Source organism: Coregonus clupeaformis, chromosome 25 (genome assembly GCF_020615455.1).
Source record: "Coregonus clupeaformis isolate EN_2021a chromosome 25, ASM2061545v1, whole genome shotgun sequence".
NCBI classification, from domain to species: Eukaryota; Metazoa; Chordata; class Actinopteri; order Salmoniformes; family Salmonidae; genus Coregonus; species Coregonus clupeaformis.
This window is the reverse complement of record NC_059216.1, coordinates 11,612,723-11,628,989: the sequence shown is the minus strand read 5'-3', so window position 1 is coordinate 11,628,989 and position 16,267 is coordinate 11,612,723. Positions and strand designations below refer to the sequence as shown.

Here is a 16,267-nt window from a genome sequence, read left to right as displayed (position 1 = left end):
CTGATTTTCAATGGAATGGGCCCCCGTCCACATTAGTTGGCCTACAATAATATTTATAGCCTATAAATCTGCAATCACAAATGTCATTTTATACAGACAAATGCTTTAGTTTTCATGCATTTCCACTACATTAAAATGTAATCGAATTTCAATTAATCTCTTACATTGACCAAATTAAAATGGAATTGACCAATAAGCACAACCTCATTGGCAAGTTGAAAATATATTTATATTTATTCAGTCTTCATAGCAAGGGAATGCATTGCAATACTCACTGATCTTTTCACTAATCAAACTCAACAAATCCTCTTTATCAGTCAGAAATCAATGAGAACATTCAGTATCCTCATAACACTGTGTGCTATAGTCAACTTTTCTATCCTACAGCTCAGCACATACAGTATGGGACGAAGCCAAATATTCAGTATAATCAATGATATTATCAATATAATCATAGCGAGGATGAGACCCCAGCGTCAATAGGGCTGAATGTTGAGGTCACCCCCTGAACTTCGACGTCACCCATCCCACCTCTCCACCGGCTGCCGCTCCTACACTTCCCACAACCACTGTGGCCACACTAGTGAGTGCTGCAGCTCCTAGAGGAACAACAACCAGATTAGGCCTATTTATGTCCAACATACTAGTTAAAATCATGACAGAACAACAAGACTGTCCTGATAAATTTAGTTTACATTACATTGAAAAATGCCATTTCTTGTCATCTTTACCTGCTGACTGTAGAGCAGCAACAAGGCTCCCTGCTGCTACCCCACCTCCATTGGCCACGGCTGCAGAAGACATCATGCCTGCTGCGGTTGATCCAGCTGCAACCCCACCAGCACCAAACCCCATCACTCCCAAAGCAACAGGGGCCATGAGCATTGCAGCTGTACCTGTCAGGCCCAAACAACAAACCTTTCAACAAGCAAACAAAAACACAGGAGTTCTGGGTCACACCTCCCATAAGCAGATATGGCACTACTGTCATGTGCACGAGGGCAAAATTATAGTGCAGAATGCAGATTGTAGACATGTCTCCCCATTCTGTTGTTTAAATTGTAATAAAGTGACAAACATTTGTTTTGACATTGGAGTTTTGTAGTAACAAATATCAGGATTCCATTATGCTGAGTCACGGGCCACCAGTCTATGGCGTGTTTTAATCGGAAGAAGACGACGCAAGTTTTGGCTGGTGACCAAGTTGGCTGTTCACTAGGAAGATTGTGCGTGCGTCTAAGAAAGTGAGTTGGGCCTACTGTTGGGGGTTTTGTGCTGCTAAACGATGCTTAGTTACTAATAGTACTGGAAGGCATGGATATAAGGATGAGCCCAACAACTTCTCTCTTAGATGGGTAATATTTAATATCCAACTGTTAGGTTCACATACAGCATGTCATACCTCAAAAGTTAGTTATTCCGTTTAGAAAAAGTATATTTCTAAATAACTGAAGAGTGTGTCTGTGTGTTAATACTATGGGTGGTGGTAAAACTCTGGATATGAACACATCTGCCTGGTTCTTGCCGGACCGCCTGTAGTGGGGTCAGACCAAAGTAGAGTCAGCATTAAGTCACTAATTGGTGAGGGCATCTAAGGCCAACCGCTCAGATGGCTCCAGCTAGCCCTTTTTACAGTCATGTATCTGTAGGCTATTAATTCTTAGAAGAATTGGTAAAAGGACACTTTACCAGTTCCAACTGCCATGGCAATCACCGATACTAAATAGAGAAACAAGCATTCAGTACATAGGTCATCATCATTATGGTTAACTAAACTAATGCAATATTTTTCTTAGACAAAGCAGTTACCTTGCCAAAACTAACCCCAAACAATGAACTATACTCACCAGCCACCATTTTCTTGGATTCAACTAGCTAAAAGTGAGATAAAGATTCAGTTAATGTTGTTGTTAGTGACAAAAGAACTACAGGCATTCTCACAGGCGATCTCAGAAGGAAACTGATAATACAGCGCCAACACAACATAGCATACAGCATTATAACAGAATAAATCAAATATGGACATGTTACCTACCCGTTTGAGTCTTTGTTCAATGAGAGTGACTCTTGGATGTGTAGACTATAATATAATACACAAAAGTAAACCGGAGTAGGCTACAGTACTTTAGTGTCATTCGACAATCCTGATTTCGCGACAGCACATGCTTCTTATTCGATGGGGTTTAGCGGCGGTTGTCATCCAATGTTAATGGTTCATTATCGCCACCAGCTGGCTGGTGTATTGAATAAGAAACTTTAAAAAACATTGCGGGAAAACGACATCATAAAAAATAAAACAGGTCAACTAAGAAAACCCATCCCACTTCTTCAATCACAGTCCACTCCAAAATACATCCCTACACAGATGGCGGTCCATTCACTGACAGGATTTCTTGCACGGCCGTGAAATCACAAAGACCCAAAAAAACGTTCAGCGGCATTCACAATGATTCCAATTTTCTTAGACTTCTTCTCCACGTGTGCTGTACGGTTTATGACCATTGCAATAAATAATACAAAGTCCATCTTTTTTAACATGTAGTATTTCACTATCCCTCGGTTGATGAGAAACCTTCACTGGTCGTGGTGGCTCTATTACCATTGTTTCTTCCCCCGCCATTCGTTACTTCCAATCTTCTCACCGCCTCCAGATAGGATACACGCTGGACACTCCTTAACCACCTCATTCTCATTCACCCTAACAGGGCACTCTAGGCGCATGTTCACCTCCACAGCTGCAGCATTTCACGTCATCTGGTTTACGATATTCTTTCCTTCTGCACACACTTGACCAAATCTTTTACATTTATGACACTGAAGGGGCTTGTGCACAAAAGCTCTTACAGGGTATCTCGTGAATACTAACTTTATATGAGAAGGGAGAGACTCATCAAAAACAGTCGCATGGATTAAGTGAATTTATTTTCAGCATACAGGTCAGTCGACGTGCACCAACCACTCCATCGATGTCTTCAGTATTATCCTCTGCCTTCATTTCTTGCGCCACCCCAGAAATAACCCACTTGATAGGCGCCCTGCTACGAAAATCCACACACAGGAAACTTTCACTCCGATATCTTGAGTCTTAAAACACACTTCTGCTCCGCAGTACACACACAAACTCAAAATAAGACCACTTCTTGTAAGATCACACTCTGTTTCAAAATGTTTATGATCAAGTCCAGAGTACAGTCAATAACTCTGTGGTAGCCTACAGTACTTTTTGCTCATGAGTCAGAGCTGTAACTTTGTGATCATCTACTGGACAAATACGTTTGTGGAAATCTTCTTCGGAGTTAACAGCGGTCGGCAATACCGTTGCAATACCGCCCCCAACTGGACTATAATATATATCCATTATACTTTGCGATAAAGGGAAAAGGATTACCAAATATTTCTTAGAACTAAACCAAGATAGACCACAACCTGTCGTTTCCAATGGGAACAAATGAGTCATAGTGGGTAGAACAAGAAAGGAGGTGGGCAGAGCCAAGCACGAGCTAGCGAGATCCTATTGGTGCGTTCTAGCATGCATCTGCATACTTCCGTTAGGGAAAGCCTACTATGAAGTGTTTGTGCCCAATAACTAAATTTTCCTTTGCACTCCTAAACAACGCAATTTTTAAAAACTTGTACAAAGAGTAAACTCTATAACACTTTACCCACTCTGTTCATAACATATTCTAGTTTTGGGAACAGAAAATTGCATTGAGATCAAATATTTCATCGATGAGAAAATCTGCAGAATGACGGCCAAAATCCATCTCGTTCCATCTTCTCCCACCTCCAGCCAGTGGGCTTCCTCTCACTACCATATTTGGTAGTGAGTGGAAAAGCAAGGCGGATGCTTCACATTTATACCTCCGGTGAAATATCGGTCATTGTTCTGTGGGATTACTCTACCTCTATGATATCATTGCAGTCGGCAAACAAATGTTTAAAGTGCATGCCGCCACCTACTGTGCTGGAATGTACCCTCAATCATGATCTGCCCAATTCTGTACTACCATGAAAATTAAATTCAAAAACAAAGAAATCCCTAACTTCTACCACACCCTCCCCCCAAACCCTCCTCCAACCTCATTAAACTTTATCATGCTGAAACACTCCACCCTTAGGATTGTTCAGTGTCATGACTCACATGTGATGGCCCCACATGAGAATTCCAAGATCAGAATACAGAGAAGCAACAGTCTACTCTCTCTCTCTCTCTAAAAAGAACTGGAAGTAAATACGATATTTAACATGTAAATTCCATGCCCAAATCAATGATCTCAAAGTAACTTCAAACCAAGACATTGAACTGATTTTCAATGGAATGGGCCCCCGTCCACATTAGTTGGCCTACAATAATATTTATAGCCTATAAATCTGCAATCACAAATGTCATTTTATACAGACAAATCCTTTAGTTTTCATGCATTTTCACTACATTAAAATGTAATCGAATTTCAATTAATCTCTTACATTGACCAAATTAAAATGGAATTGACCAATAAGCACAACCTCCTTGGCAAATTGAAAATATATTTATTTTTCTTCAGTCTTCATAGCAAGGGAATGCATTGCAATACTCACTGATCTTTTCACTAATCAACCTCAACACATCCTCTTTATCAGTCAGAAATCAATGAGAACATTCAGTACCCTCATAACACTGTGTGCTATAGTCAACTTTTCTATCCTACAGCTCAGCACATACAGTATGGGACGAAGCCAAATATTCAGTATAATCAATGATATTATCAATATAATCATAGCGAGGATGAGACCCCAGCGTCAATAGGGCTGAATGTTGAGGTCACCCCTGAACTTCGACGTCACCCATCCCACCGCTCCACCGGCTGCCGCTCCTACACTTCCCACAACCACTGTGGCCACACTAGTGAGTCCTGCAGCTCCTAGAGGAACAGCAACCAGATTAGGCCTATTTATGTCCAACACACTAGTTAAAATCATGACAGAACCACAAGACTGTCCTGATAAATTTAGTTTACATTACATTGAAAAATTCAATTTCTTGTCATCTTTACCTGCTGACTGTAGAGCAGCAACAAGGCTCCCTGCTGCTACCCCCACCTCCATTGGCCACGGCTGCAGAAGACATCATGCCTGCTGCGGTTGATCCAGCTGCAACCCCACCAGCACCAAACCCCATCACTCCCAAAGCAACAGGGGCCATGAGCAATGCAGCTGTACCTGTCGGGCCCAAACAACAAACCTTTCAACAAGCAAACAAAAACACAGGAGTTCTGGGTCACACCTCCCATAAGCAGATATGGCACTACTGTCATGTGCACGAGGGCAAAATTACAGTGCAGAATGCAGATTGTAGACATGTCTCCCCATACTGTTGTTTAAATTGTAATAAAGTGACAAACATTTGTTTTGACATTGGAGTTTTGTAGTAACAAATATCAGGATTCCATTATGCTGAGTCACGGGCCACCAGTCTATGGCGTGTTTTAATCGGAAGAAGACGACGCAAGTTTTGGCTGGTGACCAAGTTGGCTGTTCACTAGGAAGATTGTGCGTGCGTCTAAGAAAGTGAGTTGGGCCTACTGTTGGGGGTTTTGTGCTGCTAAACGATGCTTAGTTACTAATAGTACTGGAAGGCATGGATATAAGGATGAGCCCAACAACTTCTCTCTTAGATGGGTAATATTTAATATCCAACTGTTAGGTTCACATACAGCATGTCATACCTCAAAAGTTAGTTATTCCGTTTAGAAAAAGTATATTTCTAAATAACTGAAGAGTGTGTCTGTGTGTTAATACTATGGGTGGTGGTAAAACTCTGGATATGAACACATCTGCCTGGTTCTTGCCGGACCGCCTGTAGTGGGGTCAGACCAAAGTAGAGTCAGCATTAAGTCACTAATTGGTGAGGGCATCTAAGGCCAACCGCTCAGATGGCTCCAGCTAGCCCTTTTTACAGTCATGTATCTGTAGGCTATTAATTCTTAGAAGAATTGGTAAAAGGACACTTTACCAGTTCCAACTGCCATGGCAATCACCGATACTAAATAGAGAAACAAGCATTCAGTACATAGGTCATCATCATTATGGTTAACTAAACTAATGCAATATTTTTCTTAGACAAAGCAGTTACCTTGCCAAAACTAACCCCAAACAATGAACTATACTCACCAGCCACCATTTTCTTGGATTCAACTAGCTAAAAGTGAGATAAAGATTCAGTTAATGTTGTTGTTAGTGACAAAAGAACTACAGGCATTCTCACAGGCGATCTCAGAAGGAAACTGATAATACAGCGCCAACACAACATAGCATACAGCATTATAACAGAATAAATCAAATATGGACATGTTACCTACCCGTTTGAGTCTTTGTTCAATGAGAGTGACTCTTGGATGTGTAGACTATAATATAATACACAAAAGTAAACCGGAGTAGGCTACAGTACTTTAGTGTCATTCGACAATCCTGATTTCGCGACAGCACATGCTTCTTATTCGATGGGGTTTAGCGGCGGTTGTCATCCAATGTTAATGGTTCATTATCGCCACCAGCTGGCTGGTGTATTGAATAAGAAACTTTAAAAAACATTGCGGGAAAACGACATCATAAAAAATAAAACAGGTCAACTAAGAAAACCCATCCCACTTCTTCAATCACAGTCCACTCCAAAATACATCCCTACACAGATGGCGGTCCATTCACTGACAGGATTTCTTGCACGGCCGTGAAATCACAAAGACCCAAAAAACGTTCAGCGGCATTCACAATGATTCCAATTTTCTTAGACTTCTTCTCCACGTGTGCTGTACGGTTTATGACCATTGCAATAAATAATACAAAGTCCACCTTTTTAACATGTAGTATTTCACTATCCCTCGGTTGATGAGAAACCTTCACTGGTCGTGGTGGCTCTATTACCATTGTTTCTTCCCCGCCATTCGTTACTTCCAATCTTCTCACCGCCTCCAGATAGGATACACGCTGGACACTCCTTAACCACCTCATTCTCATTCACCCTAACAGGGCACTCTAGGCGCATGTTCACCTCCACAGCTGCAGCATTTCACGTCATCTGGTTTACGATATTCTTTCCTTCTGCACACACTTGACCAAATCTTTTACATTTATGACACTGAAGGGGCTTGTGCACAAAAGCTCTTACAGGGTATCTCGTGAATACTAACTTTATATGAGAAGGGAGAGACTCATCAAAAACAGTCGCATGGATTAAGTGAATTTATTTTCAGCATACAGGTCAGTCGACGTGCACCAACCACTCCATCGATGTCTTCAGTATTATCCTCTGCCTTCATTTCTTGCGCCACCCCAGAAATAACCCACTTGATAGGCGCCCTGCTACGAAAATCCACACACAGGAAACTTTCACTCCGATATCTTGAGTCTTAAAACACACTTCTGCTCCGCAGACACACACAAACTCAAAATAAGACCACTTCTTGTAAGATCACACTCTGTTTCAAAATGTTTATGATCAAGTCCAGAGTACAGTCAATAACTCTGTGGTAGCCTACAGTACTTTTGCTCATGAGTCAGAGCTGTAACTTTGTGATCATCTACTGGACAAATACGTTTGTGGAAATCTTCTTCGGAGTTAACAGCGGTCGGCAATACCGTTGCAATACCGCCCCCAACTGGACTATAATATATATCCATTATACTTTGCGATAAAGGGAAAAGGATTACCAAATATTTCTTAGAACTAAACCAAGATAGACCACAACCTGTCGTTTCCAATGGGAACAAATGAGTCATAGTGGGTAGAACAAGAAAGGAGGTGGGCAGAGCCAAGCACGAGCTAGCGAGATCCTATTGGTGCGTTCTAGCATGCATCTGCATACTTCCGTTAGGGGAAAGCCTACTATGAAGTGTTTGTGCCCAATAACTAAATTTTCCTTTGCACTCCTAAACAACGCAATTTTTAAAAACTTGTACAAAGAGTAAACTCTATAACACTTTACCCACTCTGTTCATAACATATTCTAGTTTTGGGAACAGAAAATTGCATTGAGATCAAATATTTCATCGATGAGAAAATCTGCAGAATGACGGCCAAAATCCATCTCGTTCCATCTTCTCCCACCTCCAGCCAGTGGGCTTCCTCTCACTACCATATTTGGTAGTGAGTGGAAAAAGCAAGGCGGATGCTTCACATTTATACCTCCGGTGAAATATCGGTCATTGTTCTGTGGGATTACTCTACCTCTATGATATCATTGCAGTCGGCAAACAAATGTTTAAAGTGCATGCCGCCACCTACTGTGCTGGAATGTACCCTCAATCATGATCTGCCCAATTCTGTACTACCATGAAAATTAAATTCAAAAACAAAGAAATCCCTAACTTCTACCACACCCTCCCCCCAAACCCTCCTCCAACCTCATTAAACTTTATCATGCTGAAACACTCCACCCTTAGGATTGTTCAGTGTCATGACTCACATGTGATGGCCCCACATGAGAATTCCAAGATCAGAATACAGAGAAGCAACAGTCTACTCTCTCTCTCTCTCTAAAAAGAACTGGAAGTAAATACGATATTTAACATGTAAATTCCATGCCCAAATCAATGATCTCAAAGTAACTTCAAACCAAGACATTGAACTGATTTTCAATGGAATGGGCCCCCGTCCACATTAGTTGGCCTACAATAATATTTATAGCCTATAAATCTGCAATCACAAATGTCATTTTATACAGACAAATCCTTTAGTTTTCATGCATTTTCACTACATTAAAATGTAATCGAATTTCAATTAATCTCTTACATTGACCAAATTAAAATGGAATTGACCAATAAGCACAACCTCCTTGGCAAATTGAAAATATATTTATTTTTCTTCAGTCTTCATAGCAAGGGAATGCATTGCAATACTCACTGATCTTTTCACTAATCAACCTCAACACATCCTCTTTATCAGTCAGAAATCAATGAGAACATTCAGTACCCTCATAACACTGTGTGCTATAGTCAACTTTTCTATCCTACAGCTCAGCACATACAGTATGGGACGAAGCCAAATATTCAGTATAATCAATGATATTATCAATATAATCATAGCGAGGATGAGACCCCAGCGTCAATAGGGCTGAATGTTGAGGTCACCCCCTGAACTTCGACGTCACCCATCCCACCGCTCCACCGGCTGCCGCTCCTACACTTCCCACAACCACTGTGGCCACACTAGTGAGTCCTGCAGCTCCTAGAGGAACAGCAACCAGATTAGGCCTATTTATGTCCAACACACTAGTTAAAATCATGACAGAACCACAAGACTGTCCTGATAAATTTAGTTTACATTACATTGAAAAATTCAATTTCTTGTCATCTTTACCTGCTGACTGTAGAGCAGCAACAAGGCTCCCTGCTGCTACCCCACCTCCATTGGCCACGGCTGCAGAAGACATCATGCCTGCTGCGGTTGATCCAGCTGCAACCCCACCAGCACCAAACCCCATCACTCCCAAAGCAACAGGGGCCATGAGCAATGCAGCTGTACCTGTCAGGCCCAAACAACAAACCTTTCAACAAGCAAACAAAAACACAGGAGTTCTGGGTCACACCTCCCATAAGCAGATATGGCACTACTGTCATGTGCACGAGGGCAAAATTACAGTGCAGAATGCAGATTGTAGACATGTCTCCCCATACTGTTGTTTAAATTGTAATAAAGTGACAAACATTTGTTTTGACATTGGAGTTTTGTAGTAACAAATATCAGGATTCCATTATGCTGAGTCACGGGCCACCAGTCTATGGCGTGTTTTAATCGGAAGAAGACGACGCAAGTTTTGGCTGGTGACCAAGTTGGCTGTTCACTAGGAAGATTGTGCGTGCGTCTAAGAAAGTGAGTTGGGCCTACTGTTGGGGGTTTTGTGCTGCTAAACGATGCTTAGTTACTAATAGTACTGGAAGGCATGGATATAAGGATGAGCCCAACAACTTCTCTCTTAGATGGGTAATATTTAATATCCAACTGTTAGGTTCACATACAGCATGTCATACCTCAAAAGTTAGTTATTCCGTTTAGAAAAAGTATATTTCTAAATAACTGAAGAGTGTGTCTGTGTGTTAATACTATGGGTGGTGGTAAAACTCTGGATATGAACACATCTGCCTGGTTCTTGCCGGACCGCCTGTAGTGGGGTCAGACCAAAGTAGAGTCAGCATTAAGTCACTAATTGGTGAGGGCATCTAAGGCCAACCGCTCAGATGGCTCCAGCTAGCCCTTTTACAGTCATGTATCTGTAGGCTATTCATTCTTAGAAGAATTGGTAAAAGGACACTTTACCAGTTCCAACTGCCATGGCAATCACCGATACTAAATAGAGAAACAAGCATTCAGTACATAGGTCATCATCATTATGGTTAACTAAACTAATGCAATATTTTTCTTAGACAAAGCAGTTACCTTGCCAAAACTAACCCCAAACAATGAACTATACTCACCAGCCACCATTTTCTTGGATTCAACTAGCTAAAAGTGAGATAAAGATTCAGTTAATGTTGTTGTTAGTGACAAAAGATCTACAGGCAATCTCAGAAGGAAACTGCTAATACAGCGCCAACACAACATAGCATACAGCATTATAACAGAATAAATCAAATATGGACATGTTACCTACCCGTTTGAGTCTTTGTTCAATGAGAGTGACTCTTGGATGTGTAGACTATAATATAATACACAAAAGTAAACCGGAGTAGGCTACAGTACTTTAGTGTCGTTCGACAATCCTGATTTCGCGACAGCACATGCTTCTTATTCGATGGGGTTTAGCGGCGGTTGTCATCCAATGTTAATGGTGCATTATCGCCACCAGCTGGCTGGTGTATTGAATAAGAAACTTAAAAAAACATTGCGGGAAAACGATAGTTACCGGAGTGTAACTCCAGTTCAATGAGTGGAGCGGAGCCCCATAGGGGAGCTCTGCTCCTATTGGTTTAAGGCGGAGCGTAGCGCTCCAAAATGTACTCCCTGCCGAGCCCAACACTTCCCATCGAAACAAAAAGGTCAGGTCTAGCAATGGCTGCAACCAAGTCCCGCAGTACTGCAACCACTGTATGACAATACAAGTGTCACAATATACTGCGTCATCGGTTAAAAACCCGCCCCACCTAGTCCAATGGCAACACCAATGACTAGTGGGCCATACTATTCTGTACTAGCAGATAGATGGTACCTCAAAATCCTGTCACAATAATACCGACCACTCTACATTGTGTACATGGTAGGCCGCCTCACTCAATCAGTGGAACCCCAGAGATTAGTGGGCAGATCCCAGAACATGATTCATACTAATCTGAACAAGCAGATAGATGACGTCACATTCCGTCAAAATTGTCATGACGGGTCAAATAGTACCGTAACCAAGGTTACTACTATTATCCCTCATCATTCCGCCTCAACCCAGTTATTCACTGGTGGGCAGATCAATACATGCCCTCTACTGTACTGAACATGTCAGTCAGGAGCAGGGACGGCTTGTTCAATAGGGCGATATGGGCGACGCACTGCCAAACGGGAAAAGGAAGGGATTTTTTTTCTAATCAATTATTTTAAAAAAATATAAAAAAATAAAAAATTATATTTTTTTTTTATAAATTTATAAAAAATTATATCACGGCAACAGCAGTTATCAGTGTTCACGTCTGATCTGCCAGCCACTAAATGTCAAATCAGGCTAAAGTCGTGCTTCAAATGGCCCCGCCCGTTTTTTGGGCGATTTCAGTCAGGTTGAAAATCGCCCAGAAGTCTGTCATAGACTCCCATGTAAAATCTATTTTTTTCACATTTCAAAGCTTTCAATACATTCTCTATGGGTGTCTGTGGGCATGCACTTACGCGCTTTCGTCATACATAACGTAACCACGAATGAACGTAACTAAGAAAAGACCAGGTAGCAGCCTCAATCAATTCACTACTACTATCAAAATGGCTAGGCTTCAGTCCAACTCGATTGTGTCTTTGAAAGAAGTTCCTTTTTGTCGGCGAACAAATGAAGATAAATTGGCAACGAAACAATTAGGACCTCCCAGACCAAATTTAATAATTCAACAGGTGTCTACTAAAGGGGGGAAGTCCTACACCCGAGGATTTTCCAAAAATTGGTATGAACGGAAAACCTGGCTAGCAGGCTGCGATGTAGCTAATGCAGTTTTTTGCTACCCCTGCTTACTCTTCCACCCTGAAGGCGGCACAGCAGACAGCACCGCTTGGACAGCGACTGGTGTAACCGACATGCACCATCTTTCAGAAAAGATAAAGAAACATGAGCTGTCAAAGACCCACATGGATAGCTGTTTGAGATTGTCATCTTTGGGAAGAGTGAATATTGCCACTCAACTGGATGAGGGATACAGGCTAGCTGTCCGCCGCCACAACGATGAGGTTAGCAAGAACCGCCATATCCTCAGCCGGCTAATCCAGTGTGTTAAGTTTTGCGGAGTGTTTGAGTTAGCTTTGCGAGGCAAAGATGAAACTGAGGGCTCCACCAACCCTGGTATTTTTCTTGGACTTGTCAACTTTGTGGCACAATTAGATGAGGTGTTTGATGACCATCTTAAAAATGCTAAAGTTTTCAAGGGCACATCAAAGACCATTCAAAACGAGCTACTGGAGTGTATGCTAGCGGTCACGAGGGAACATATTGTGGAGGAGGTGAAGTCTGCGAACTTCGTAGCTATCCAAGCTGACGCAGACCACGGATGTTTCTACGCAGACACAGTTGGTGCTTGTGCTGAGGTACATAGATAGCAAGCACAAAGTGCAGGAGCGCTTTTTTGAGTTCCTTCCCATCTCGGAATCAACCTCAGCCTCAATCGCCAGTGTACTTTTGGAGAGACTGAACGGTCTTTTTGCCGATGACGAGAAAGTCAAACTCATTGCGCAAGCTTACGATGGAGCCAGTGTGATGAGGGGAGAGAAGGCAGGTGTGCAGCAGAAGGTGCGTGAGCATTTCAAGAATGCCCATTACGTGCATTGCTATGCGCATCAGCTGAATTTGATCATGCATCAAGCTACTTCTCGCATCAAAAAAGTGAACATTTTCTTTTCCGATCTGAGCGGGATTACAACGTTTTTTTCCCGGTCACCCAAACGCACCAGCATTCTTGACCAGACTGTTGCACGAAGACTGCCCAGACCTTCATCCACACGGTGGAACTTCAACAGCAGAGTCGTGAACACTGTCTACGAGAATAGAGACGACCTCATAGAATGTTTTGAAGCCATCCGGACGGGTTCATTGGGTTCATTTGACCAGCTTACTGTGAGAGAGGCATCTGGTTACGTGAGGATGCTACATGATGAAGATTTTATTTTTTTCCTGCGGCTTTTTCACAAAATCATGCCCCACGTCGACATTCTGTACCAGAAGCTACAGAAGAAGGACATCGATGCTGTCTTTATCAAACGTGCCCTCGACAGCTTCACAAGCAGTGTGCAGGCCATAAGGTAAGATTAAACAATATCATTCGATCTTTCTCAAAGCAGAGCTTTATTTGAAAATGTATGCATGAAAGGAGACTGCATTTGTGTTTGAAATCACATTATTCTCATTATATATGGCCAGTGGTGTAATCTATCTTATTTTATATACTATGTGTACTGTGCAGTGGTGCTCATAAGCTTATGATCCCATGCTAAAGTTGACTAAAAAGAGGAATAAAAAAATAAAAAAATCATCTTTTGGAAATTGATCTTAATGACTTAATTAAAAAAGTTGGAAAATCCAACCTTTAAGGACACCAATTTTCTTTTCTTTTTATTCCTCTTTTTAGTCAACTTTAGCATGGGATCATAAGCTTATGAGCACCACTGTATACTGTGCTGAACATCCAGGCTATGTGAGACACAAAGGCTAACTTAAACACTAAAGACTTTATGCATCCCTGCCCATTTTAAGTGGAACTTAAGTATTTGTACTATACATGGATACATTGCATATACCTGTGCATCACATAGACAACAATACTGTACAAAGCCAACAAACACATTGGTCTGTTTGCCTTCAGGGACTCCTCTCAACAGCAGCTGCAAGAAGCAACAGGAGCCAAAAGACCCAGAACAGCTTTGAGAGAAGAGGAGAAGCAGAGGCTGTCTGAAGAGGTCTGCAACACCATCCTGGATCACACCAAAGAAAGGTTCTCTTTCTCTGGCCACCTTGTGAGTGCTACCTTACTGCAAGCAGACATGTTTGAAAGGTACTGCCATTCATTTCCTGATGAGGCTCTGAATGCCACTGTGAATGCATACCCCATGCTGAGCAAGGCAAAGCTCAAGACAGAACTATCTCTGATCTATGAGAATCCTGAATTCAAGGGAGGCTGTGGTGCACTGGCACTGTACCAGGTTCTCATGAGCTACAACCTCCAGGAGACGTTCTCTGAGACTGTGACTCTGTTGAACATCCTCATAACTACTCCCATGACAACAGCTGAAGCTGAGAGATGTTTCTCAACTTTGACACGAGTTAAGACATTCCTGCGAAATTCAATGGGCCAGGAACGTCTGAATGCACTGGCCATGCTTTCCATGGAGAGGGAACTAGTCCTCAGCATGCCTGATTTCAATGAGAAAGTCATTGAACGCTTTGCTGTATTGAAACAGAGAAGAGAACAGTTTCAGTACAAGTAATGTAGCCTCTCTCTCTCTTTGTCCCTCCCTGTCTGTCTCTTTAACACACACACGCCCAAATCAGTTCACAGTTGATGTTGTTTAAAATAGTTTTTTTTTCATTTAAAAAAAGTAATAAAAATAAAAATCTGTTCATGTTCATTTTTACAAATCTATACAATTGGCCAGAATATGGTTGTTCATATTTACAAATCTATACAATTGGCCAGAATATGGTTGTTCATTTTTACAAAGCCATACAGATAGCTGTGTTTACCTTTTCTAGAAATTACTTTCAAATTCTGTTTTCATTCTTATTTCATTTGTTTATGGAAATGCATATTGTTTATGCAGTGTTGAGGAATGTGAAAGAACACCCTTGATTATTTTTACTGTGATAACTTATTTTGATTTTGTAAGCCAACACTTTTGAGATCAGTCAATAAATGCTTCTGGTATTGACTTATATGCTGCCCCTGTCTTCATGTTGTTGCTGGACATATCTTTTTTAAAATGTGTGTAGGTCACCTAAATCATCAGAAAAATTGCCCCTCCTGAGAATTTTTTCAGGAGCCGCCACTGGTCAGGAGTCATACCAGAATATGTCCTTCCATCAGAAGCGGACCTGAAAGAGACCTGTCTCCTCAGTCCTGCATTCCTCTCTCCTAGCTCAAGTCCTCCCCTCAGCCACGCTGAGTACAGACTGAGCCAAAGAGTTAGAAGACATATCCAAGAGATAGAAACGGATAAATGGAGACGGTGACGACCATGACGCCGCTGCACATATATCCTCTACCCCTGTTCCTCTGAAAAGGGCAGTAGAAGCCGCTACTCCACGAGTGGAGTGAGCTCTTATAGCCTTTCCTCACTCCTCTCCCTATGAGGAGGGGGAGAAAAATCCCACAGCTCCACGGTCTGTGATCTATATGAGCTCTTAATAACCGTCGGCACAAATGCCGGGTTAGAACGTAACACCGCTCTGCTCAGATCGCCATTAATGGCAAGGCAGTCGGGTCACAAATCACTAACACGCTTAGCCGTAGTCAAAGCGAGCAACAGTGCTGTCTTCATAGACAGCATCTTGAGGGGTATTTGATTCAATGGCTCGAACGGCGACTTACATAGCGCTTCGAGTACCAAAGCCAAATCCCACTGAGGAAGCGTGGCTCTAGGCATTGGCCTAAGCCGCCGCGTTCCCAATAAGAAACGTTTCACTAGAGGGTGGCTGAAATCGCCGCTGCAAACAACTTAATGGTGGCGGGCAATCGCTGCTTATCAAACATAAACTGCAGGAAAGAGAGAACACTCTCAACCTAACAGCTCATGGGGTCTACACTCTGTGTGACACACCACTGTGAAAAGACGTTCCATCTACTGGCATACACCCTGGAAGTGGAACTGGCACGTGAACCCTGTATGGTCCTGATTACTGAATCAGATAACCCACGGCGCTCTGTCCCTCTCAGGAGCCAAGCCTTCAGTGGTTGGTCAATTATGGGCAATTGCCCTATCGAACCCCCCGCCTGAGACAATGCGTCCCGTCGATGTGGAATTGTCCAAGGAGGTGCAATCAACATCTGACTCATCTCCGCAAACCATGGAGCCCCTGGGCGATCGGGGGATATCAATATTATTGACAGCCCTCCTGATCTC

The 16,267-nt window shown here is 42.2% G+C and overlaps 2 protein-coding genes and 1 long non-coding RNA gene across 4 annotated transcripts; all 3 read right to left on the bottom strand.

The window, feature by feature from the left end:
- Positions 1-215: 215 nt before the first annotated feature.
- On the bottom strand, positions 216-2,413 carry LOC121538786 (interferon alpha-inducible protein 27-like protein 2A). 2 transcript variants are annotated; one of them, XM_041846951.2, is made up of 5 exons: positions 2,036-2,408; positions 1,848-1,875; positions 1,690-1,719; positions 732-896; positions 216-599 (listed from the first exon to the last, which is right to left on the bottom strand). In XM_041846951.2, exons 2-5 carry the CDS (start codon positions 1,855-1,857, stop codon positions 499-501), a joined length of 306 nt encoding a protein of 101 aa, XP_041702885.1. In that variant the 5' UTR covers positions 1,858-1,875; positions 2,036-2,408; the 3' UTR covers positions 216-498. The 2 variants fall into 2 exon arrangements, with proteins under 2 accessions (XP_041702885.1, XP_045063367.1); XM_045207432.1 differs by lacking the exon at positions 1,690-1,719 and having other exon boundaries at positions 2,036-2,413.
- Positions 2,414-4,510: 2,097 nt separating this feature from the next.
- On the bottom strand, positions 4,511-6,464 carry LOC123481884. Its single transcript, XR_006657423.1, has 5 exons — positions 6,339-6,464; positions 6,151-6,178; positions 5,993-6,022; positions 5,034-5,199; positions 4,511-4,901 (listed from the first exon to the last, which is right to left on the bottom strand). It is a non-coding gene; the product is annotated as an uncharacterized LOC123481884 (long non-coding RNA).
- Positions 6,465-8,810: 2,346 nt separating this feature from the next.
- LOC121539205 (interferon alpha-inducible protein 27-like protein 2A) lies at positions 8,811-10,776 on the bottom strand. Its single transcript, XM_041847524.2, has 5 exons — positions 10,626-10,776; positions 10,450-10,477; positions 10,292-10,321; positions 9,335-9,499; positions 8,811-9,202 (listed from the first exon to the last, which is right to left on the bottom strand). The coding sequence occupies exons 2-5, from the start codon at positions 10,457-10,459 to the stop codon at positions 9,102-9,104; spliced, it is 306 nt and encodes a 101-aa protein (XP_041703458.1). The 5' UTR covers positions 10,460-10,477; positions 10,626-10,776; the 3' UTR covers positions 8,811-9,101.
- Positions 10,777-16,267: the final 5,491 nt, after the last annotated feature.